The 27,359-nt window shown below is 40.9% G+C and overlaps 1 protein-coding gene across 1 annotated transcript; it reads left to right on the top strand.

The window, feature by feature from the left end:
• Positions 1-27,359, top strand: CD86 (CD86 molecule; the record flags this gene model as incomplete). Its single annotated transcript, NM_001042644.2, is given in 6 exon segments — positions 1-51; positions 10,604-10,939; positions 13,254-13,556; positions 16,316-16,459; positions 25,820-25,865; positions 27,207-27,359. Coding segments are annotated over 6 exon segments (972 nt in total). The 3' UTR covers positions 27,304-27,359.

Below are 27,359 nucleotides of genomic sequence, written 5' to 3'. Positions count from 1 at the left end.
GCACTATGGGACTGAGTAACACTCTCTTTGTGATGGCCTTCCTGCTCTCTGGTAAGAACCTTTCAGCTTTGTTAAGTCCTGGAATCCTACTGTCTCCTGATGAGTCTGACCACTGCAAGCCCAGGCCTGAGACTTGGTGGGTTTTACTCACTTTCTACTGAGCGTTGTACAAGACCACATGCAAAAAAGACTTTCCTGGAGAAGAAGGAAGTGTTATGATTGAGAGCAGCTGATGGCAGGTAGCTGGGATGGAGCTCTCCTGCCATGTGCTTCTTCCGCCTCCGCAGTCTCACATCAGTGAGTCTAGATGCTCACAGTGGGGTAGCCTGGCCTATCCCATGGGGATAGGGGAAGGCTGCTGCACTGAGGCCCCTGAGACTTGACTCTTTTGCTCAACACATATTCTCTTCTGGTCTTTTCTGACCCTGTTTCTGTCTTTCTCAGGCTCCTAGGAAACAACTGATGGAATTCCAAAAGTCTCCCTTCATACAGAGCACTGGTTTTCACGTCCCTGCCTTCCCTACCCTCTCTCACTCCCTTCCCTACCCTCTCTCACTCCCTTCCCTATAGCCTATGCACATACATCATGGTTGCCACAGCTTCCTGACAACTATGGATCGTCAGCTAATTGTGTCAGCTGATTCACAGTGGAGTCTAATGAAGCTGAAGCTTCAGAGCCCTCCATTTGCAAAACCCTTTCTAAATCCCCCTCAAGACCCTGTGAAGAGCCCTCTAGCACTGTGGTCACATGTCTTATGCCTTGGTAAAATTTGAGTAAGTAAGATATTTTAACCACAATGAGTTATGACCACTGTCTCCTTCCTCTGCAACTTTTCCCTCCATGCCATTCTCCTCCTATCTGGTGGTGTTAGCAGTCAGGGGCATTTCGTATTTGAATTCTACATTCTTTTTCTTAACTATCCACCGCCTCCCCTCAAAATTTTAACAGCATCCAGCCTCACAAAACTCAGATCTTCCCTGTTTACTGTTCCACTTTGAGTTTCAGTTTCTTCATCTGTAAACAGGGGTTGGCTGCGGTCCCTGCCATGTATCCTGTGACTCAGTGTCTTGTAGTTACTCCTGGCCCACCTCTTCCTGCTGCTCCTTCTCTCCACCTGCAGGTCTGAGAGGGAAGCCACCCCACTAAGACAGGGAGGTGAACTGAGCCTGAAGTTTGGCTACAGCACCCACAGGCCACCAGCCATGAGTTCACCTCCTCAAGATAACCACACACCATGCCCTTGGCCACTGTTCCCATGTCTGCTGTGGGTGATGAGGAGTCAGGGAACTACAAAGAGATGGTCCCTCAGATCCATGCTCGCTGGAATAAGCCTTTTGGGATTTCTGTTTTCTGCTTAGCTTGTGGAGTCCTTGAGTGTGAGGTCTGTAGATGTGCCAGCTGTTCACTGACTTAGGTAACAACAGCCGCTTCCAACCCCCAGGGTCCATGACCTGCTACCTTAGCTCCTGGGGAGGTGGGAGGTATGCGTGTGTCAGAGAGCAAGGCAAGAAGACAAGACTGTAGAGAACATTATCCAATAAGATTCCCTTCTCATCCAACTTCTTATTTATTTATTTATTTATTTATTTATTATTTTTTTGAGACAGCATCTCTCTCTGTCACCCAGGCTGGAGTACAGTGGCACAGTCACAGCTTACTGTGGCCTCGATTATCTGGGCTCCAGCAATTATCCCACCTCAGCCTCCCCAAGTGCTAGAATTATATGCATCAGCCACCGCACATGACTTATTTTATTTATTTGACAAATGCATATATACACAAAGTCATGAATCATTTAACAACAGGGGTACATGCTGAGAAACACATTGTTAGGCGATTTTGTCATAGTGTAACCATCATAGAGTGTCCTTACACAAAACTAGATAGCATAGCCTGCTCCATACCTAGGCCACCTGGCACAGCCTATTGCTCCTAGACTACAAGCCTGCACAGCATGTTGCTGTGCTGAATACTGTAGGCGGCTATAACACAATGGTAAGTTTTTGTGTATCTGAACATATCTAAGCATAGAAAAGATACAGTAAAAATATGGTGTTATAATCTTATGGGACCATCATTGTATATGACTAAAATGTGGCTGTGCAGTACATGACTGTATATATATACATATATACCCCTTACTTTGTGCCTGGTACTGTTCTAAGTACCTCATAAATATTAACTTGTTTAAGCCTCACAATAACTTTCTGCTTTAGATCTTGTTATTATTTCCCATTTTAAAATGTGGACACTAAAGACCAGAGAGGTGAAGTAGTTTACCCAAGATCGATATAGCTACTAAGTGGCAGAGCTTGGATTCACACACAGCAATGTAGATTTCGCATTTGTTCACTTGACTCTTACCCTAACTCTCATGGTAAACCATGAATAAGTGGTAAGACTTCTTCCATGGGGCCTGAACAGCTTTGGTGGATAACACAGCTTCCACCTCATCCATGTTCATCCAGTGCATCCTCCCCATCACCTGCAGCTGACACCTCAGTTGACCCAAGAGCTTGGGCCCAAGCCCTTCTCATCAAAGTGACCAGCCCAGCTCTTAAGATCTGGGAGAGAAGGAATAAAAATGTCCTGGAAACACATTTCCAGAAAACACTAAACTGGAACACCATCTCCCACCAACTTTTCTGACTCTGCACACTGAAAGTGAGAAAGTAAAGCCAAGACACTCTATGAAAACTGAGTTCAGCTGTCACTTTTGCCCTTGACTTGCTGTTGACACTTCTTAGAAATTTCTTAGCTCCTGAGAAAAGAGTTATCAATATTGAAAACAACAACTTCAAATGGTAACGTTTAAGTTTTATGGTGGTGAGAGAATAAGTGACTATATTTTTGGCAGTGCAAATTTAAAGAAATAATGGAAAGCCCATGACATCAGACTAGAAAATAACATTGCCAATTAATTCACACACGATGAAAAGCAACAACAAATCTGATTCTATTCTTCTTTAAAAAAAGGAAAAATTCCATTTGAATTCTATCTGCCTTTCTTCTCAGGGCACACCTCTGCTTACTGGGCTGGTGAACAGTGACCTAGCCACAGGGCAGGCATCCAAAGGGAGAAAGGAGATGCAATTGGCCCAAATAATCCACCCCCAAAATGTAGAGCTGAATAATTCATTTCATGTCATAGAAACAGCAATACAGTGAGGCAATTCTGTTTCACTTTTCGTTCCCTTGTATGTTGTGTCCTCTGTCATGGAAATTTGACACAGTAGTATTTGCCACCCCTGCTCTTGAGGGTAAAATTGGATGGGAGTTTAAGACTGAAATGGGCACCCGTGGCCTTGCAGAATTAAGTTACAGTTTGTGCCCTGTATTTATAAAGCGAAAGGAATTTCTAGTGCCACTTGCAGAGGCACCTCTAACTTTCAAGCTCTGTTTGCCACTGTCCTGGCACCTGCATCACACTGTTAGGCTGGAGCCAGAGAGGTTTTTGAAAAATCAGTAGCTCCCACATCAGAAGGAAGTATCTTTCCAGTTTGAGTTTTGGTAGCTGCTCTCTTTTGGTCTGAGGATTCTCTGGGTCCTAGGGCTTCTCACTTCTCTTGAACAATACCTCTAGTTAATTTCATGTACCTGGAGTGGTAGTTGGAATATTTCTTCACTTTAAGATTTTTTTTTTTTTTTTTTTTTTTTTTTTTTTTTTTTTTTGAGACGGAGTCTCACTCTGTCACCCAGGCTGAAGTGCAATGGCATGATCTTAACTCATGGCAACCTCCACCTCCCGGGTTCAAGCAATTCTCTTGCCTCAGCCTCCCAAGTAGCTGGGATTACAGACACCTACCACACCCAGCTAAGTGTTGTATTTTTAGAAGAGATGGGATTTCACCATGTTGGCCATGCTAGTCTCGAACTCCTGACCTCAGGTGATCTGCCCAACTCGGCCTCCCCAAAGTGCTGGGATTATAGGCGTGAGCCACAGTGCCCAGCCCACTTTAAGATTTAGGCAAGATTGGCTCAAACCCTTATTCCTGTGGAAAGGTCCACTGTTTTCCTCCCAGGTTTTTGCAGATATCTGCGTGGATGTTTACTTTTGACTCCCATTTCCTACTGTTGTTGATAGCCCTCATTAAAACCATCACCTGGAGGTGAACAGACAGCTGAGACCTATCATTCCCAAAGAATTGTCATGGAGCCTAATAGTTCTATTGGATTCACCCCCTTATGTTAAGCCACCATTTCAGTGTTTTTAAAAATAGATGTATGTTGTTTAGTAGGGAGTATCTTACCCTCAAATTAGTTGATTGTTTCAGTAGGGCTTTTAGTGGGTTCCAGAGAAAATGAGCAATCAGAGAAGTTGATTTAGTGAAAGACAATCACTGAATAGGATGTGTATAGGGTTGTTTGGGAGCAAGAGTGAAATTGGTATGGAACAGAGAGGCTCCCAAGGCAAGTAGACATTTTTTTTTGGAAGGAGCAAGTGTTTGAGAGTCTGTGGCTTATTTTTCCTTTATGAGAGGGGAGTTTTAACACCATTTCCAAAATATGTAACCTGGTATTTTGTCCCCAGAAGTCCTGTTGACATGTATGGAAGCAAAAAACTCTGTCACTCCGGCTAGAGGAGTGCAGTGGTGCCATCAAAGCTTACTGCAGCCTCTAATTCCCAGGCTCAAGAGATGTTTCTGCCTCAGCCACTGGAATAGCTGGGACTGTAAGTGCATGCCACCATGCCTGGCTAGTTTTTTTTGTTTGTTTGTTTTTGTTTTTAGAGACGGGATCTCGTTTTGTTGCCCAGGATGGTCTTGAACCTTTTTAAAGTGATTATCTCATCTCAGCTTCTTAAACTCCTGGGATTATAGGCATGGCCTATTTTTATGTTTTATAATGTTTTGTACTTTTTGATGTTACTTCAAATATCTTTTTAAGTATCCTAAATATACTTATTTAAAAACTTTTTTGAGCAAATTTATCTATAAATTATTGATTTTATGTTGACAGACATTGTTCTCTATCATTAATAATGTTAAAAATAAATAAACAAAAACAAGTAACTCAATTAATGCTTACCACAGGCCAGTATTTGCTCCAGTGCTAACTCGAATATTCATTTCTTTAATCCTCACAACAAACCTATGAGGTAGGTGCCATTATTGTTCCTGTTTTTCACAAGAGGAAATTGAGACACTGGGGAGTTAAGTAATTTGCCTATAGTAACACAGGCAGTGAGTAGTTGAGCTGAGATTGAACTCACACTGTCCAGAATCCATACTCTTAGTTATAATAGTGTACTGCCCTATAGCTTTCTGTTTCACAGCTACATGGCATTACTTTATATGGATGCATCATTATTTGTTAAACCATTTAACTTATTTCCAGTGTATTGTTCTTATAAACAATGAATATCTGTATACCTCTAATTTCGTGCACATGTATCTTTTGTAGAATGAATTCCTAAGAAACGGAATTGCTAAGTCAATGCTTAAGCCCATAATTAATTTTCTTACATATTACCAACTGTCCTCCAAAAAGGTTGTACCAGTTTAGAATTTCACCAGCAGTACATGACAGGACCCATTTTCCTAACACTCTCACGGACACTGGGTATTACCAGGATGATTTTTAATATGTGCCAATCAGATGGGCAAAAAGAATGGTTTCTCACTGAGGTTTAAATTGCATTTCCCTAGTTCTCAGTGTGAGGGGAAGGGATCTGGTATAATTTTCAGTTTGGTGGGAAGGCATCAGAGGCTTCCAAACAGGAGGATTATGTGATTGGAGCTGTATTTTTAAGGGATCATTTTGGCTTGAGAAACTAGACTCCAGGACAAGGATGGAGCAGGCAGATGAGTTAGAAGACAATTACGTTGGTCTCCTCCACCCTTTTCTTAACATATTGGAGTTCAGCTCTGGCTGTACTAGTTCTAGATGTCCTCAGACACACTTGTATAGAGCTTCTGTTGGGTATTTTGGGTATACAGATGATCCATCTTGGTTACACAGATGATTTAGATGATTGTAGACATAAGAGGCTTGTCTGGGAACCATTCCCAGACAGGGAAGCATTCCCTGAGATAGAGGAGAGGAAGGCTGAAGGGGAGGAAGAGAGTACCTGTTGCGATCTAGATAGAGACATCCAGCAGGAAGTTGGATACAAGTATCTGAAACTCTAGTGAAAGTTATGTGTTGGCAATAAGCACCTGGGCGCTATTAGCTTGTACTTGACAGTTGAATCCATGGGGCTAGAGGAGAAAAACCAGGGTAAGTATGGAGAATAAGACCAAGAACATGCACTCAACGTTACCGAAATTAAAGAGTGATTTGAGAAAATTAATGAGGAAAACAGAGATTGGGAAAGAATAGAGCATTTCAATGAGGAGAGATGCCAACACTGTTACATTTGACACAGCGGTCAAATGAGTTGAGGTCTGAAAAGAGCTCAAGCCTTGGCCATGGTGTGAAGTCAGCAACAATCTTTGTCAGGGCATTTCAGTAGAGAGGTGGGGGTGGGAGCTTGGTAGTGAAGGCGGCAATTGCTGTTTACTCTTTCAGGGAGTTTGACTCCAAGGGAAAGAGAAACTAAAAGCAGCAGAGGTGGGTTTGTGTTTGAAGTAACGGTGGTGAACCAGGCAAAGAGCCTGGAGGCCGAGTGAAGTGAGACTGGACACTGCAGATTTGGAATGTCACCAGTCTGCACTACTGAATAATTTCCTCTAGAACTGCTCAGTTGCCCAGTTGTAAGAACAGGTATGTAGACCAAAAGTAGAGTGTCACCAGGGTAAATTTTATAGAGACAAAGGGGTGTGTTTATTGAAGTTGTGGCAAGGAATAATTACAAAGATATACTATTGTTGCATTGTCCAATATAATAACCACTAGCCATATGTAACTACTTAAATTTCAATTAATTAAAATTAAATAAGATTAAAAATTCAGCTTCTCAGTCATACTAGCTACGTATCAATTGCTCAATAGCCACAAGGGCTGGTGGTTATCATATTGTTCAGCACAGAGACAGAGCATTTCCATTATCACTAAGAGCTCTTGTGGAAAACACTGCACTACAGGGTCTGGATAAAGCTGAGGTGTTGATGAAGTTGAACAACAGATGTAGAAGGAGTAAGCAAGAGCAAAACCTGGATGAACAGCAGGTTGTGGACAGAGATTAGCATATTGAGATTAAGATTCTAGGGACTGAGCTGCTCCAGGTGAAAAGATTCAGGGTTATGTCATATGAGGGTGGAGGGCAGCTGCTGAAATAGTCTGTGGGTGAAGACCTGTGGAGTTGACAAGATCAAAGAAATTTGAGGCAAGTTTGTTAGACTCATTCATAAAGAAGTCACCCAAATTGTTAGCAAGACCTTGCATCTAATGCCAAAATCCTCACTGAGCAAGGTGGTAGTAATTTAGTAGCTAAAAGCAATGAGAGAGTCAGACACCTCAAAAGGGGAGGGTGTTGCTCAAAGGCCCCATGAAGTGTGATAAAACAAACAGTAGCTGGGGCAGGAGCAAGTGGCTTCCTTTGGGTGAAGCCAGATTTCACTGAAATAATAACCTCAGGGAAAACAGTCAATGAAGGGGTTAAAGTTGTAGGAAAGTTTCCTTGTAGTAATTAATGGAATGAGGCGTCCAAAGGGCCAAATAAAACTCTGGAGGAAGTTTAGTAAAAGAAGGAAACTTTTTTAGTACAGATAAGCATAGGAACATAAGAAGAGATAATTCTTAAATATATAAGGTATGCATTTGGGGATAGTAGCCAGGGAAGACTGAAGTCCCAGTGGGGTGAGAGACTTCGTAAGGTTAGCAAATTACAGTTTTTGAGTGGCATTCCAACAGTAGAGTATATTGCTCAGGAAGTCCTTAATTATCCTTTGAAACAAATTCCTTCAGCTGATTACGAAGGAATCTAGCTGGATTCTTGAGTGACTTGTTCCTGACATCATAGCAACCCGTAACTAGACTTCAACCATTCCTCTTACCCAAGTGCTGGGGAAGGGAGAGATTCTCAACGCTTACCCACCTATGGAGTCCCAGCCAGTCCAGTTGCTAGGTGGCTTGAGGTCTGGGGTCATAAAATGGAAGGCCTAATGCCATTTGGTGATCACAGACCTTGAGCCAAACTTTCCCCATTTAGTCAGAGAAAGGATTAGCATGCCTAACTGTGTGTGAGAGCATGGAAGCCAGTGGTTGGTGAAGTGCTATGGAGTATAAATTGCAAAATACTTTCAGTTCCACTCGGAATGGATTTCAGAATGATTTCCACCCCATGGGGAGGAGAGGGAGTCTGGGGAGGGATGGATGGAAAAAATTATTTCCTGTCATTTTCTGTGATCCACTCTGAAGACAGAGGCAGAGATTCTCTACAGCAGCTGCTCAAACTTTAGCTCTTGTTAAAATGGAGGTTCTGAATCAGTAGGTCTTGGGTGGGGCCAGAGATTCCGTGTTTCAGACCAGCCCACAGGTGACGTGAATGTCACTGGTCCGTACATCACGCTTTCAGTTGCTAGGTGAAGAAGAGAGCACTCGATGAGTGGAAGAGAAAGTCGTTGTAATCTTTGGGAAGAGGGGCTTGAGTCAGCGGAGTTAGACTGGTCTGTGAGTGAAGAGAATGGATGGGAAGGAAAGAAGATACTGTGAGGCTCTACTGAAAAAAAAAAAATGTAAATCAGGAAGACAGAAGCAGCTAAAGACGAAGTCATTTCCAGGCCCAGAAGGCACAACTAACAGCTGAGTAATAACATAACATTGACTGTTAACTGGCAGAATTTTTAACTGTGTGTTTGGTTACTCCATCAGGTCATCTGTCAATTAACAGTCAATGTTATGATTTTAGAGTAAAACCAGTATTTTCCCAGAGACAGTGCTAAAAGCTTTTACAGTAGGTGGCACTCTTGCATTACATTAAGAGCTCAGCAAAGAAGACGCAGAAGCCTCAGGTTTGCCTTGTAAGGTGATTAATAAACACACTAAATCTTCCTTAGGTCTCCCTTTCACTGTCAGGGTACCCATATAGATTTTCCCTCCTCCCTCCAATACAGGTACGCATCCTCTATAGGTGGTGCATTTTATACCTCAAGTACTTCATGGAGTCCTAGTGAGTGTAATGCAATAGGCAGTGATTCACATTTGTGCAAACTCCCACTGATGCCTGCTGTCTGCTTCCCTTAGAGTTCAAGTCCATCACTAACCCCTTGATTATGTGTCCTCACTGGGCCATTCTGTACACAGTTTAGTTTGACAAGTGCATGTCACTGTTATTTGTCCCTCTTTCAAGAGAAAGCACATCAGTTTAATTACTCCCCCACTAAGAACTCTTCAAATGAGACTCCTCTTCTCTCTCTCATCAACCCATCTTCTCCCTTTCCTCCTCAGTGTCAACATCCCTTCACATAAATCCTGAATGATGAAATTTTATTTAGAACTTACACTAACTTCCTCTCCAAGGTGGCATCTAACTTAATATTAAGTAAGAAATAGCCTTCCCACTCTCCACCCCCATACTTCTCATCCACCACTGCTTACTTTTTTTTTTTTTTTTTTTTTTTTTTTTTTTTTTTTTTTTTGGCCAAGTCTCAAGTAATTCTGTAACCTAGAAAAGGTCCTACACAAACCCTGTGATCATTCACATTTAAGTAGTTGGGTGGCCCACATCCTTCCCACAAACCCCAAAGTGCCCTCAAGGACTAAAGCCTTTCTCTGAACTCTTCCAGACTGATCTCTATGGTTGTAAAATTGTCCAGGGTCAGTGCATCCTGGAAGCAGCAAGCTTGTGGTGCCTGGGGTTTCCCCAATACTCCCAAAGCACATCCTCACCTGCCCATCTATGATTCACTTCCAGCATTTCATTCATGTGCCTTAAAGGGTCATTGACCACCACAATCCCAAAGCAACCATCAAATGTGCCCAGTTCTCTTTCTGATCTCTGAAAGAGCTCAGAGAGGTCACTGAAAATAAAAGCCTTGGTTCACTTTTGAAGTCATTTCTAAAGCATTTGACATCCTTGGAAGTGCTGGCCATGGGAGCAGTAGTCATAGGGGAAGTTCTCTAAAGGGAGCTATTTGAATTTCAAAGATGTTACTCAATGTGATTCCCCAACTAATGAAGTATAATAAAGGGGGGCTATAATTTATTGCCATTATCAGCAACCTTTTCACCATAGCAGACCAAGGAATATGTGGATAGGGAGGGGAGGGGAAAGCTTTTGGTGATGGTATAGAAGTTATGGAACCTGTAACAGCTATGGTGATGAGAACTAAAATTCAGGTTATAGAAAGGTAACTGGTGGGTGAATGGGTTGTCTACCTCTGCTGGTTTTTCCCTGTACTACGATTTAAATTCACAGAACCACAGTACTAGAAAGACCCTTAGAACATTTAGTCAACCACTTCATTAATCAGATGAGGAAGCTGAGGCTCATAAAGATTGTAGTTTGTACAAGGCCACATATTTAGTCAGCAGTGAAGCAAGGACAAAGGTCCTAATCTCCAGAGGCCAAGCATGTGTGCACAGTTCCAGAGCTTAATATCTAATTCTTCAGCATGATTACTGATAAGGTAGTATCTGGGTATTGTATAAAGAGAAATGGAGGTTTTCTTCCTCTTTCCTCGAATTTCTCCCTCCCTAATCCTTAACCTTCCTTTATAGGTGCTGCTCCCCTGAAGATTCAAGCTTATTTCAATGAGACTGCAGACCTGCCATGCCAGTTTGCAAACTCTCAAAACCGAAGCCTGAGTGAGCTAGTAGTATTTTGGCAGAACCAGGAAAACTTGGTTCTGAATGAGGTATACTTAGGCAAAGAGAAATTTGACAGCGTTCATTCCAAGTATATGGGCCGCACAAGTTTTGATCCGGAGAGTTGGACCCTGAGGCTTCACAACCTTCAGATCAAGGACAAGGGCTTGTATCAATGTATCATCCACCACAAAAGGCCCACAGGAATGATCCGCATCCACCAGATGAATTCTGAACTGTCAGTGCTTGGTATGTGGTCAATGGTGTGTGTTCAGATTCTTAGCTTTCTCAGATGAGACTGCAGACGAGTTAGAGAAACATTGGAGGAGGACTTGAGGGGCCCAGGGGAAAAAGGGGGTCTATAGAGAGAAGGCAGAGGACAGCCACTTCTGGGAAGTGCATTTGAAGGGAGTGTAGAGTCTGGGAGTAGGGAACTGAAAGTCTTTTGTAGTTTTTATAGTCTGCTTCTGAAGGATCAGTAAAAATCTGCTTTGGGGAAAAAATAGAGCTAATTGAACAAAGATAATATGGCTAATTACCCATGGTAAAAACCATAGGTAATTTGGCCATTACAAAGTTTATATAACCGTAAAGGCCTCAGATGTCTCACAATTCATTTTTTCCTTGGGTCCAAGATTTTTCACCTACCAAATCTTTACCTGGAGCTCCTAGCAAAGGGGACAGCTGACACATTTGGGTTTTCCCTTCAGCCTCGTCTAGGTTGCTTATGAGTTGTTTGCAGCCACAACCATGAGCCTGGTAGACAGAAGGGGAAAAAGCCCAACAAACATAACCCGCAAACTTACAAACCAGCTCCTCCACTACACCAGACCTCAGAAGGCCTAAATGTCACTACAGATATTTTTAAAACTATCACACAGTAAACTGTCTACTGATTTTATAGATCGTGTATAGATTAGGTAACCGCCACAAGACATAGAGCATTTCTGTCACCCCAAAAATTTCCCTCAGGCTATCCCTTTATAGAGTCATACTCTGTCCGCACTCATAACCCTTGGTGGGCATCCTATAGTTTTGTCTTTTTGACAATGTCACATAAGTGGAGCCATACAGTATATAACCTTTTAAGACTGGCTTCTTGTGTTTAGCGTGCCTTTGAGATTCACCCAGGTTGTTGCACATATCAAGCTTGTCCCTTTTTATTGCTGAGTAGCATTTTATTGTTGATCCATTCAACTCAGCAAAAGACATTGGGTTGTTTCTGGTTTGGGGCTCTTATGAACAGAGCTGCTGTACACATTCATGTACATGTTTTTGTGTGAACATAAGGTCTCAGTTCTCTAGAGGAAATACCCAGGTGTGGTATTACTGGATCCACGTTAATTTTTGATGAAACTTAGAAAGGCAGATCAACACCTATTCTAAAATCATAGAGTAAAACAGAAGCAAAAGTAAAAATAGAATGGACAGCTGCTCCCTTTGAACCCTGTGTGATTAAAACTAGGCTGCAGGGCTTTGGGAGCAGTTAACCAAGTGCTAAATCCGTGTTTTCAAAATGTGGCCAGGTACCACTGGAAATGTTTTTGGTGGGACACAGATAGACAAGCATTTTGAAAAGCCATGTTGTATTTGTTTTAATGTATATTAGAAAAACTCTAACTTATGCAACATGTGATTTCACAGATGTTGTTAATAAAGCTAAATAACAGTCTGGCAATTCACCTTCTATAGACCACATAAAGTCCAAGAAGAGTGCTCAAATAGTACACCGATACAGCAAAACTTATAAAGATGACACGCAAATGGCAGACCTTTTAGTCAGAATACACTAAATTATAAATTAGTTTGTAGAACCTGCAGACTACCTAGTAACTATAAAAGAACAAGAGATTTTTTTCTGACAGAAGGCACATGACACAGATCTAGGGGCTCCACGCCAGTGATCCTGAACAGCCAGAAAAGTGTGAATGGCAAACAAAGGCAAGAGAAACACTGTGTTTATTAAGATCATGTATTTTTCCCTAAAATAGCTGGATTTGGCCTTCATCTTAGAGTATGTTATGAAGACGCTTTGGTGCTCATGCCAAAAATCAGTGTTCTGAATTTCAAATTCCAAAATGCCCACCCACTCACTTACCACAATCCTGCTTGGGTTCCTGAAAGATATGACCCAGGGCGTCTCAGCACCATGAACTGTCAGTTCCTGGTGAGACTTCAGCTCAATCCCTTTCTGCTCTCTTAGTCTGGTGAGCTGGAATGTGTCCCATGGGACACCTGGGCCCTAGAGTCAGCCCACTTCTCCTTCCAAAGACTTTACTCCCTGGAAATAGTGGCTTCATTATAAATATTTGGGGACTCAATTACAGCCCTCCTATCACTTAGCACCCCCTTGATTTGGATAAGCAGGAAATAAGCATGGCCCCAAACTCTATTGTTGCAAAATAAACATGAAGTCATTATGTGGCACTCACCTTGGGCCAAGGGTCACATTTAGGCATCCCAGGTATGCCCCAGTGAGCCCCAGATCAAGCACCCAGTTATTTGCTATTCCCTCCTAGATGCATCTTAAGATTGACTTTTTGTATCTCTCTTGTGCTTTCAGCTAACTTCAGTCAACCTGAAATAGTCCCAATTTCTAATATAACAGAAAATATGTACATAAATTTGACCTGCTCATCTATACACGGTTACCCAGAACCTGAGAAGATGAGTGTTTTGCTAAGAACCAAGAATTCAACTATCGAGTATGATGGTGTTATGCAGAAATCTCAAGATAATGTCACAGAACTGTACGACGTTTCCATCACCTTGTCTGTTTCATTCCCTGATGTTACGAGCAACATGACCATCTTCTGTGTTCTGGAAACTGACAAGACACAGCTTTTATCCTCACCTTTCTCTATAGGTAAAGATGTTTTCCAAGACTATTTCTTTCAGCAGGTATTATACACAAATGCTTAACGCAGATTATCCAACATCCCCGACTTGCTAGGAAACCTCCATCTGGGCCATGTTATGACGCTGTTAGGAAGGACCCAGATGGAGGGCTCCTGCTTCGCCTGAGTGATGCAGGGTCCAGGAGGCTATGAGCCTGTGCTGCACTTGAAGAAATAGGCTTTTAGCCCTGAAACTGACTCAGTCTCTTGGTTTACCTTTGGATGGAGGATTCTGAAGTTTTGATTAAAAAATGCAGGTTTCCTCCAGGCTAGAATTCTTTCTTTGATTAAAACACATACATGCTCTTGCACACACACACATCATGCATACACGCATACATACAAATGGTACTTATTGTGAGTGTAGAACCATTTGGGACATTATTGGTTGCAGGAGTGAAAACAAAAAGATATGACACCCCCTCTGCCCTTGAGGACCTTCCAATGGAATCATAACCCTGTAATGTGCACACACGAAAAACGAGATTTTTAAAAGGTCGAATTGGAATCTAAATTTCATTCCATGGAAATATGGGACTAGATTTAAAACAAAAGTGACTGGTAATGAGTTTTATGGGCATTCAGAGGTAGGCAAGATCCCTGAGGGTCAGGGAATGGTTCCTAAAGGAAGGGGTACCTTGTAACACGTAAAATAAATTATTGGGGTTAATACATGTGGTGAGGAGGGGAGGGCATTCTGGATGACAGGTTCCCAAAACTATGGTGACTTCCCTAGCAGAAAAAACTTGAGGCAGAATCTGGGCTCAGCAGGTGAGAGGACCACAATGGATCAGCTGTATCTGACATAAGGCAGGAGGTATGTCAAAGAAAGCCTTGGAGGCAGAAATGCTTGTGTGTTCAGAAGTATTCTTCAGGGACCAGTTCAGTGGAGGAAAGGACTGAAACTAAGCAGTAGGCACTAACAGGAGCCTGACATTTTAAAGTCCTGGTTTTACCCAGGAGGGCATGTGTCTATATTTGACTCCTCTTTTAAGGATCTGTAACTGCAAGATTCCCTCCTGGAATAAAGGTGGCCTGCACCTACCCTGTCCCATCACTGCCTGTGCTGACCTTGACCCCCCACATCTGCCTTCTTCTTTCCTTGACCCTTTCTCCAGCGATGACTCCTTGGCTTGCCCCCTCCAGTGACATCCATCCAACTCCTTGCTCCATTCCCTGGCTTTGTCACCTCCTTTCTCCCAGTGTCTTGTTGTTCAGACATAACTTAGTCTGTGAACAGCCCCTGGGGTCAGTCCCCACGAACCAAGTTTACAACTGGGCCAATCTCATCTCCTACTACTGACTTCTTTCTACTCAGACACTTCAGCCTCTGAGAGTGCAGTAAATGGTGGAGCCACTCATCCTGTCCCAGTTGCTTCTCCTGTATCCTCTCTTGGCCAGATAGAAGCCTCTCCAAGCTATGCCTGGAGTTCAGTACCTCCTTCAATGCGTAATTAGTTTGACTGGTGGCTATCTTGTGGCCACCAACATCACTATATATGACATGCCCCAGAGCCCTCTGTTATGGCTCCCATAGTCTACAAATTAACAGGGACTTGCCACCAATATAACCTCATCATGGCTTACCTTCCTGCTGCTTCTCAACTACTGTTCTGCCAAAACTTCCACAGGTACCCCCATCTTCATAAATGTTTCAGCTCTAGCTGCCTCAGGAAGATGGGGCTTGCCTGTCTGGGTTTCCCATTCTATCACTTGATCAGAGATAGGTTAGACCCTGAATCAAGGGACCTTTTTTGCATATTAAAAGGTAGCAGCCTCCAAGTTAGTAAGTATAATCCCACACCCCCTTTACTGGGAGTGCCAAACTGGCTCAAGTGGGATAGACTGAGACAGACTCAAAAGGGGTTAAATATGGCCTCCAATGTCAACAACTCCTTAACATCTCAGACACAGGGCATGTGTCCACAAATTATAGCTAAGCTAATAGATCAGCTGGTCCTAGTTTTCCTGAAATTTGGAATTAGCTACCAGAACTGTTCCCAAAAATATCTTTAAAGTGGGCGACTCAGTTCTAAGTTTTCCCCACAAAGCCTGTTTTCCAACTCCCCAGAAACTTAGGAGTTCTCATGTAAGGAAGTAGGCCCTGAAGGTGTGAAGTTTCCTCAAGGCATGAAGAAACATCAAAGGATTTTTAGTAGATGAGATATGCTGAAAGCCATACAGAGGAAACCTGCTGTGATCTCAGTAGGAAAAAACTAAACAAACAAGCAAAGGAAAACTAGGGGTAGGGGCCTGTGTGGAGGCTGTTCCATTTGTCCAAGTGAGAGGTGTCTGGAGATTATAGTGGACAGAATCATCATTACAAGAGGAACTTCAGGGCCTGAGAACTGACTGCAGAGGCGGGTGGGGTAGCAGGCATGGCACAAATGACTGCACGTGCAGAGCCTCAGCACACACACCTCACCCAGATTCCAGGATCATGGGCCAGGCTGACCCTCTTCTTCCTGATCATGGTCGGTGTTATCCCCACCTCCAGGAAGGCAGGACACTCAGTCCAGGCATTTGGCCAGAGGCATGGGCTTGATTCTTAGGTCCCTGCTGAGGCCCTGAGACTGGGACTTTCTATGGCCTCCTATTGTGGATTTCAGGCTTCTCTGGCCTTAGAGCCCTAGGGAGAGCCTGGCAGGTAAACAAAGAGAAGAGCAGCTAGCAGAAACCCTTTGTAAATGACTCTCCTGGCTGATTGAAAATTTGTGGTCATTTGTAGAGCTTGAGGACCCTCAGCCTCCCCCAGACCACATCCCTTGGATTACAGCTGTACTTCCAACAGTTATTATATGTGTGATGGCTTTCTGTCTAATTCTATGGAAATGGAAGAAGAAGAAGCAGCCTCGCAACTCTTATAAATGTGGTGAGTCAGTCCTTGTCCTCCCCACAGACTGCCACTTTGCACCTACTTCCCAATCGGCTGGCTGCCTTCTGGAGCTTGTTGTCTGAGCCTAGACTGGCAAAAAGTCAGGAAGTTGTTGGGAAAAAAGGTTTTCCCTTGGAGTTTTGAGCCTATACAAACTGGCAGCAGCTGATAATGTTGCTCTTGGACTTCAAAGAAAGGCAACACTTCTAACCTCAGGTTTACAAATGTACTTCTGATTTCCAGGGAAAACTGATTACTTACTTTATCTACCTCACTTCCTGAGGTTACTGTGACATATACATAAAGTAAAATGGTGAAACCACTCTTAAATGTTAAAGGTTATGGACCTGGTTGTGTTCAAGCAGGGATATTTGCTAAATGACCACAAGAATCAGCTTCTCATCTCTAAAAAAATCTAGGTTTCTTATTAAATAAGTTAGATGAATTATTGCCCATTGACCTATAACAAACAATATTAACTTTTACTAATTTCTAAGTAATACATATACATTATCATATATACCAAAAATAAAATCATCTATAATTCCAGTAGTAAGAAAAAATGATTACACAAACATTTTTGGTGCCTATCTTTAAGATTTTTCTATGTATCAATCTATGTTGTTTTCCATAATTAGGATTATCATAAGGGTTATTTTTCACAATTTGGATAATATATGTACTGTGTTCTAACTTTGTTATACTAAATGTAGCAAGACAATTTTCAATGCCATAAATATCATTCTACAGCATCATTTTAAACTGCTGCAAGATATTCCCTTATGTGGATACACCTTAATTTATTTATTTAACCAACCTCATTTTTTGGACACTTGAGTTAGTCCAATAGTTTTCTTATTATAAACATCCTCCCCACTGACTTCTGTTATAAAAATGTTTAATGAGGACAAAATGGTCCCTAACTTTGTGACAATGCCATGCCTTTTTGTAGTTTGGGCTGGTTCGAAGATAAGATTGGACTTTATCTCAGTAATTGCCTCCAGTAGTAATTAGTTTGGTGCTAATAATTAAGGTAACCTTCTTACTCACTTATGGTAGAAAGCACAAGATGAGTATTTCCTCTGGCCAGCATCTTGTTTTTCAGTATACTGATTTTAAAATCTATCTAGAAAATAGATGGATGACATTAGCAGTCATTCATTGCATCCTGCTGTACTTTAAAAATAAGAAATTGGGGAGCAATGATCAAATTTAAATAAATTAATACAAAGCATGTGGCAGAGCCATTCAAACTGCCAATGTATGGAGTGTGCTGAGAGATTTCTATGATATAAAAGTATAAAATTCATAGCACAGATGTAAAGACATATCATGCTTGTCCAGGCTTTGACTTTTCAAGGTGAGAGTTTTGAGCTTCACTTTCTTTCAATCTCATTGCCATTTAGAATTAGTCAAATATGAAGAAGCGACTTACATCTTGGGAGTAAGCTGTTTCCTAAATTTTTCTTCACATTACAATGATCAGCTTACAAATGAAACAAAGAAGGGATAGAGAAAAAGATTAAGGATGTTTCTTCCCCCATGAGGCAATGAGAAAAAAATCAGGAGAGTAGATAGGGGAGATAAAGAAGATATGTGTGTTCACATGAAAGAAGTTAGAAGGTGGTTAAACAAGCTCTTTGGGTACAGATGAGATGGTCAGATTGGGCTGAGTGGCACATATATGACCCCCAAGAATGTAATGAAGAATATTGGTAAGAAAAAGTTATTTGTTCAGACAGTCATCCATGCCAGTGAGTTTGATCAAAGAGAGAAGCCTTGCTATCACTGTAGGGAGGGAGATGCAACAGGTATAACTATGCCATTAGAGATATGAGATATTTGTAAATTTGGATTCTGTAACTTCAGCAATATCTACCCTTGCTTTGTGGGTACTCCTGGCATTGGCTATGTGATAGGCAAAATAATGCCCCCCATAAGATGTCCATCTCCTATTACAGAACCTGTAATATGTTATCTTACATGGCAAAGGAACTTCACATAGGTGATTAAGGCACCAAGCTTGAGATGGTGAGATTAGCCTGGATTATCCAGGTGGGCCCAATGTAATCACATGAGTCAGAGAATCTTTCCTAAATGGGATAGAGAAATGAACTGGAAAAAGGAGGAGAGATCTGAAGCTTGAGAAGCTCAACCCAGCATTTCTAGCTCAACCCAGCATTTCTAGGAGGAAGCCATGACCCAAGGAATGTAGGTAGCTGCTAGAAGCTGGAAGTGGCTCTCAGTTGACAGCCAGCCATTAAGGAAATTAGGATCTCAGTTCTGCAATTATAAGGAGCTGAATTCTGCCAAGAGACCAATGTGGAAACAGCAGATCCCTCCACAGAGACACAAGCTTACTGATAACTGGTAGGAATTTCTCCAAAAGTGGAGCTTCCTCCTACTCCAGTGTTAATCCCTTTCTCGGAGGAGACAGCCCTCAAACTAACTTGGCACCAAAAGTCCTGTCCAATGTTTTCTCATTATAGATTTTCTATGCCTCAACTGTACATATTTACCCTGTTTAGGCTGTTTAAATGAATAAAAGGGAAATGCCATAGTTATTCTAGCCAGTTTCCAACCTCTTTTCTCTTTTTTTGTTTTGTCAAATAGGGCACATAAGGCATGAGAATTTGTAACTATGAATTACTGTCTTTTCCGAAACAGAAATCACCCTATCAGCTTACCCATTGGGAGAAAGACAAAAATGAACTGTTTCTGAAAACAGTTGTTTCATATATTTTGTCTGCTTTCTAGTTGTTTATGGAAAGAGGGCAATTCCTATAGCAGTTAATCTTTTGTTGGAGGAAGCAGAAGTCTATTTGATCAAACCCTGAAATTTTACTTCCTCATTTGGGTCTTGTGTGACTGAAATCTGTATATAATGCCCTAGCAACAGTTTTTACAACTTGCCTCTCTAGAACAAACCTAGGAGTCTCAGCTCTTTCAGGAATGATTTCTTAAAGGTACAGTGTCTTTTTCAAAACAAATTATTATTATTATTATTTATTCATTTTTTTGTGAGACAGAGCCTCATTCTGTCACCAGGCTAGAGTGCAGTGGCACGATCCCAGCTCACTGCAGCCTCTGCCTCCCAGGTTCAAGCGATTCTCCTGCCTCAGCCTCCCAAGTAGCTGGGACTACAGGTGTGTGCCACCACACCCAGCTAATTTTTGCATTTTTAGTAGAGACGGGGTTTCACCATGTTGGCTAGGATCGTCTTGATCCGTTTTTAACCAACATTTAAACAGAAATATTCACAGGCTTAAAAACTGAAAGTTAGTGATATCACATTTTCCCTTCAAAATGCTAAATTTGTAATCAAATTTAAAAGTTTAGAATCTACCTTTTAATTATCTGCTTTCATTTTTTTGATAGTGGCTCTTTTTGATATGATGACTATTTTGTCATGGGTATAAAAGGATAATTTATTTTGTGTTAGTCTGAAGACATCTGAAACACTGTATTCAACTATAAGTACCATTTTTTTACATTTATAATAAGATTATTTTTCAACATTTTTATTTCAATAGTTTTTTGGGAACTATTGAACTAAACTAAGTGATTTTTGGTTACATGGTTAAGTTATTTAGTGGTGATTTCTGAGATTTTGGTGCCACCCATCACCCGAGCAGTGTACACTGCACCAGTGTGTAGTTTTTTATCCCTCACCCCTCCCACTCTTTCCTCTGAGTCCCCAAAGTCCATTATATTATTCTTATGTCTTTGCATCCTCATAACTTAGCTCCCACTTACAAGTGAAAACATACAATGTTTGCTTTTCCATTCTTGAGTTACTTCACTTAGAATAATGGTCTCTGGTTCCATCCAAGTTGCTGCAAATGCCATTATTTTGTTTTGTTTTGTTTTGTTTTGTTTTTATGGCTGAGTAATATTCCATGAGTTATATATGCCACATTTTCTTTATCCACTCATTGGTTGATGGACATTTAGGTTGGTTCCTTATTTTTGGAATTGCAAATTGTGCTGCCATAAACATGCATGTGCATGTGTCTTTTTCATATAATGAATTCTTTTCCTTTGGGTAGATACCCAGTAGTAGGATTCCTGAATCAAATAGTAGAGTTCTACTTTTAGTTCTTTAAGGAATCTCCACACTGTTTTCCGTAGTTTTTGTACTAGTTTACATTCCTACCAGCAGTGTAAACATGTTCCCTTTTCACCATATCCACACCAACATCTATTATTTTTTATTTTTTAATAATGGCCATTCTTGCAGGAGTAAGGTGGTATCTCATGGTAGTTTTAATTTGCATTTCCCTGATAGTTAGTGATATTGAACTTTTCTTCATGTTTGTTGGCCATTTGTATATTTTCTTTTGAGAATTGTCTATTCATGTCCTTATAAACACCATTATTTTTAAGAAGAAACTTTACAAAAGTAAAACACAGATTTATAAAGCATCTGGGAGCTCAGTCAAATAAGAAATAGCTCAAGTAACTGAGGATGCTTCACCTGAAAGAAGGCCTAGAGAGAACAGAGATGCTGTCTTCAAATATCTGAAGAGCTGCCATAGGATGCAAAGATTGAACTTAATGGTATGACTCTGAAGGGTATCTCAATGAATGAAGGTTATGAGAGGGCATAAGGAATTAAGAGAGACTTTTCTAACAATTAAAAGGTCTTTTAGGCCAGGAGTGATGGCTCACACCTGTAATCCTGGCACTTTCGGAGGCCGAGGCAGGCAGATCACCTTAGGTCAGGAGTTCGAGACCTGCCTGGCAAAACATGGTGAAACCCCATCTTTACTAAGCATACAAAAATTAGCTGGGTGTGGTGGTGGCCACCTGTAATCTCAGCTACTTGGGAGGCTGAGACAGGAGAATTGCTTGAACCTGGGAGGCAGAGGTTGCAGTGAGCCAAGATCGCACCACTGCACTCCAGCTGGGGTGACAGAAGAACCAGATTCCGTCTTAAAAAATATAAATAAATAAATAAATAGTCTTTAAAATTTTATAGAATAAATAGACTTCTGCTTCCTCCAACAAAAGATTAACTGCTATAAGAATTGCCCTCTTTCCATAAAAAACTAGAAAGCAGACAAAATATATGAAACAACTGTTTTCAGAAATCAGACGACAGAGAGCAGAAAACTGTAGTCCCTGAGTGAAGGAAAGAAAAAATGAGATAAGCCCTATGATTGCTCCAGTTTACTGCCTGGAGCCAGTGTCCAGGCTGCTCTGAAGGCAGGGGAGCCCTGATACTGAACTAGGAAAGACATTGCAAGAAAAGAAAACTACACACATCTCTTGTGAAATGCTTAACAAAATTAGCAACTAAAATCTAGTAGTATGTTAAAAGTATAATACCTCATGATCAAGTGGGGTTTATTCAAGAAACACAGGTAAGCTCAACATTCAAAAATCAGGCAATAACCTTTACTACATAAATAAACTAAAAAGAAAAAACATATGATCATGTCAATGGATACAGGAAAAGCTTTTGACAAAATTAATACCCATTCACAGTTTTAAATGGAAAGAAAAACTCTCATAAAAATAGGAATGCAAGATGACTTCCTCAACCTGACAAAGGACATCTACCAAAAATTCTTCTGTTAACATAATATTTCATGATAACAGATTGATTGCTTTTACCCTAAGATGGGGAATAAGGGAAAGATGTCCACTCTCTCTACTTTTGTTCAACATTGTCCTGGAGGTCATAGCCAGAGAAACAAGACTAGAAAAAGAAAGAAAAGACACACAGATTGGAAAGGAAGTAAAATGGTCTTTTTACACAGATAATGATCATGCTTGTAGAAAATCCTGAGGAAGCTATCAAAAACCTATTAAAACTGATAAGTGAGTGTAGCAGAGGCACAGGATACAAAGTCAATACACAAAATCAATTATTTCTATATACTAACAACAAGCAATTGTACATTGAAAAAATAGCATTTACAGTAGCATCAAATAATATTAAAAACTTGGAAATAAATTTAACAAAACAAATACAAGGCCTATATACTGAAAACTATACAATATTACTACTGAAGAAATTAAAGTAAACCAAAATAAATGGAGACATAGGCCATGTTTATGAATCAGAAGACTAGATGTTGTTAAGATATCAGTTCTCTCCAAGTTGATCTATGGATTAAATGTAATCACAATCAAAATCCTCATAAGCTCTTTAATAGATATTAAAAATCTTACTCTAAAAGTTATAGGGAAATGCAAAGAACCTACAATTGCCAAAACAATTCTGAAAAATAAGAACAAAGGTTAAAAATACAAAATTAGCTGGGCGTGGTGGCGCATGCCTGTAATCCCAGCTACTCCGGAGGCTGAGGCAGGAGAACGGCTTGAACCCAGGAGGCAGAGGTTGCTGTGAGCTGAGATCGCGCCACTGCACTCCAGCCTGGGCAACAAAAGCAAAACTCCGTCTCAAAAAAAAAGAAAAAAAAAAAAAAAAGGTGGATTTAACCTACCTAATTTCAATATTTACTATATAGTAATAGTAATTAAGACAGTGTGATATTGGTAAAAGGACAGACATATCAGTCAATGGAACAAAATAGAGAGTCAAAAATAGATTCACCCTGTTGACAAAGGTACCAAGGTAATTCCACGCAGATAGTCTTTTCAACAAATAGTGTTGGGACAATTAGATATCCACAAGGAAAAAGTATGAACCTAGACACACACAAAGTAACTTAAATATTAAGAATTAAAATGAAAAGACTTCTGAAAGAAAACAGAGGAGAAAATCTTTGTGACTTTAAGTTAGGCAAGTCTTCTTAGATAAGACACAGAAAGCAAAAACCATATCATAAACAGATAAAATGGATGTCATCAATATTGAAAACTTCTGTTTTTTGACTTTGTTTAAAAAAGGAAAAGTCACTGGGTGCGGTGGCTCACGCCTGTAATCCCAGCACTTTGGGAGGCCGAGGCGGGCAGATCACGAGGTCAGGAGATCGAGACAATCCTGGCTAACACAGTGAAACCCCGTCTCTACTAAAAATACAAAAAATTAGCTGGGCACAGTGGCGGGCACCTGTAGTCCCAGCTACTCGGGAGGCTGAGGCAGGAGAATGGCGTGAACCCAGGAGGCGGAGCTCGCAGTGAGCCGAGATAGCGCCACTGCAGTCCGGCCTGGGCGAAAGAGCGAGACACCGTCTCAACCAAAAAAAAAAAAAAAAAAAAGGAAAAGTCAAACCACAGACAGGGAGAAAATGTTTGTTTGCAAAATATGTATCTGATAAAGGACTTGTATGCAGAATATGTAATTACATATTGCTACTCATTAGTAAGACAGTCCATTTAATAAAAGGCAGGAAACGAGAGACTTGAACAGATACATAACAGAAGAAGATATACAAATGGCTGATGAGCACAGTCACAACATCATTAGTCATCAGGGAAGTACAAATTAAAACTATAATAAGATACCACTGCACACCCTCTAGAATGGTCTGATAAACATCAAGTGTTGGAGAAGATATGAAGCAACTGAAACTCTCATGTACTGCTATACAACCCCAAATCCTAGACTTTTACCAAACAGAAATTTTAAAAATATATAAAAACTCATACACAAATGTTCATAGCAGCTTTCTTCATAATACCAAACCTGGCATCCTAAATTTACATCAGTTGGTGAATGCATAAACAAATGGTGGTATATTTATACACTGAAATACTGCAAAGCTATAGAAAGGAATGAACTACTAACAATACACAAGAACATAGATACATTTCAAAAGCATTATGCTAAGTGAAACAATCCAGGCACAAGAAGAATACACATTATACAATTTCATTTATATGAAATTCGAGAAAAAGCAAAACTATTGTAGGTAGACTCATGGTTATCCATGGGATGGGGGAAAGGAATCAGCTAAAAAGGAGTAGAAGGGAACTATTTTGGCTTATGGAAATGTTCTCGATCTTGATTGTGGTTACAATCTTGGTGGTGGTTACGTGACTATATATATTCGTTAAAATCACCAAACTCGGCCGGGCGTGGTGGCTCAAGCCTGTAATCCCAGCACTTTGGGAGGCCGAGGCGGGTGGATCACGAGGTCAGGAGATCGAGACTATCCTGGCTAACATGGTGAAACCCCGTCTCTACTAAAAATACAAAAAACTAGCCGGGCGTGGTGGCGGGCGCCTGTAGTTCCAGCTACTTGGGAGGCTGAGGCGGGAGAATGGCGTGAACCCGGGAGGCGGAGCTTGCAGTGAGCCGAGATCACGCCACTGCACTCCAGCCTGGGAGACACAGCGAGACTCCGTCTCAAAAAAAAAAAAAAAAATCACCAAACTCTATACTGAAAATGATTGGAAATGATTGGGTTTTATTATTTATTAATTATACCTCCATAAAGCAGATTGTTTTTATCTTTTATTTTTATTTTATTTCAATAGTTTTTGGGGAACAGGTGGGTTTTCGTTACATGGATAAGTCCTTTAGTGGTGATTTCTGAGATTTTGAAGCACCTGTCAACCGAGCAATGTCCACTGTACCCAGTGTGTAGTCTTTTATCCCTGATCCACCTCTCACTCTTCCCCCTGAGTACCCAAAGTCCATTATATCATTCTTCTGACTTTATGGCCTCATAAAAGCTGATTGTTTTTAAATACACACATACACACATAAAAGAGAACTTCCAATGACAGGAAGTGTTCAAGAATACTCTATTTAGTAAAGACAGAATCATAAAACCAACAGAGGTATTGTTGAGTGGATTCTTGTGGTCTATAAATACCTCCATGGACACTCAGGTTAGCAACCTGTTGGGTTTTAAGTGGGACAATAGCATCATCACAACAGTCAGCCTAGAGAAGTTTACATCCCAAGTTGTGTCAGTATCAAGTCCCTATCAATAGCAACTCAGGCTTTGTGAGGTCTAGCTGGCTAGAAATTTCCCACTTGGGCTTGTCCGTGCAACATTGTATAATATTCTTAGCACCATCTGGCTAGTCCATTTAGGCAACAACATCTTCAAGACTTCTTTTCCTCCTCCTTCTAAACCTTGCTTTCAGAAAAGGATTAGAAACTCTTCCAATCGCAAAATGATTGCTAAAACTAAATATATTACCCCTCCCAATGGTATTTTTTGGTTAGCCAGGATAGAGCTATAAGCGAAAAATATATTTCCAGTGTTACAATTTAAGGTACAGTGAGCAAGGGAAGGCATATACTTTTTGAATGCAAGAAACTTCTTCCCAATGCCCCTGAAATTGCATCATTTAAGTAACTGTCTCTTCCATATAAAAAGTCACAACAATTTCTCTCTGAGTCCCAGAACTTTGAAGCCTTTTCAAACTTTCCTTCTTTTGGTATCTATGAGGAATACATTTTTGAAGATTGGTCTTGGTGTCTTTCAGGAACCAACACAATGGAGAGGGAAGAGAGTGAACAGACCAAAAAAAGGTAAATCCTGACCCTGAGACATTGATGAGAGAGGTATAATCCCCAGAGTGCCTGTTATTTGAATAGGCTTATGCCTAAGGCATGTTGAGACCTCAACAAACCTGAACTAATAGAGAGGGAGAGGAAAATAAGACTAGTTAAGACCTAGAAGAAAATAACCTGTTAATGGATGACAGGGTATCCAATGCACAATGCCCAGAAAGCATGACAAGCTCCGTCATGGTCAAGCAAAAGTCAATACCAAAGATTTCAGAGGTGGTGAACCTGGGCTGCATCTTGTCTGCCACAGTAACCCCAGTACCTAGCACAGTGCCTAGATTAGTGGGCATCCTACATGCGTGGAATGAAAAAATGAAGAAGTGGGGAATGATAACATGTTTGCTTCAGCCTGAGCATCTTAGTATTTGCTATGACCCTGTTTAGATGTTCGTCTGCTACTTCTTTACCTCATTCTTCAGATCTTGCCTCAAGCAACACTTTCTTAAAAACCGTTTCCCAAACTAGAAAATGTCCACTTGTTACAGTGTCATGTGGATCCCTTGGCTTTTTCTTAATAACACCAGATTATGCTTAAATATTTGTGTAATTATCTTATTAAACTCTATAAACTAGACTAAACTAAATACTATGAAGAGCAGAGACCATACCAGTTCAGCTCATCATTGTGCTGCTAGCACTTAGCATGGTGCCTGGCATATAGCAGGTTCTCAATAAATGCTTATTGAAAGAATGATTGATGCATGATGAATACATAAAAGTTCTTGGTGATCAGTCCTTTCACAATGTGAAAGATAGTCTGTAACTCTAGCCCTCCTGAGAAATTAAGCTCTCAGGAATATTAAGACTCTGACTGCATACCCATAGGATCAAAGCAACCCTCAGTCACAAGCCTGGTTTCAGAGACAGGGTCATAACCCCCAGGGTGCACAGACAACCAAGAGAGCCCAGCACTAATCCAGATATACCAGCCACTGTGATTCTAGCAACAAGACTAATAATTCCGGGCACCCCTGGACAATGAGAAAGGGTGCTGAAATCCTGCCTACCCTGTCAGATTCAGTTTCAGAAATAGTCTGGAAGAGCCTGAAGAGGGCAGGCAGCAGAGAATCAGCAGAGGGCATGGGAAGGGCCAGGCAGAAATAAACAGTAGTTGCTGATGCATAGACAACAGTGTAGACCATGGTTATTTTCTCTTGCCTTCTCCACCTTTCTCTTCAATAGTTCGTTTCTCCTCATTGCTGTTCCAATGGCAACCTCTATTGTGCCCTATCATTGAAATCTAGAAAAAGAAAGTAGCTCAACTGTGAAATATCACCTAATCTTTTCTTCTATTTTTTCCAGAGAAAAAATTAATGTACCTGAAAGATCTGATGAAGCCCAATGTGTTTTTAAAAGTTTGAAGACACCTTCATGCGACAAAAGTGATACACGTTTTTAATTAAAGAGTAAAGCCCATACAAGTATTCATTCTTTCTACCCTTTCCTTTGTAAGTT

The sequence above is a fragment of the Macaca mulatta genome, chromosome 2 (assembly GCF_049350105.2).
Source record: "Macaca mulatta isolate MMU2019108-1 chromosome 2, T2T-MMU8v2.0, whole genome shotgun sequence".
In the NCBI taxonomy this organism is placed as follows: Eukaryota; Metazoa; Chordata; class Mammalia; order Primates; family Cercopithecidae; genus Macaca; species Macaca mulatta.
This window is presented reverse-complemented; position numbering and strand designations above follow the sequence as displayed.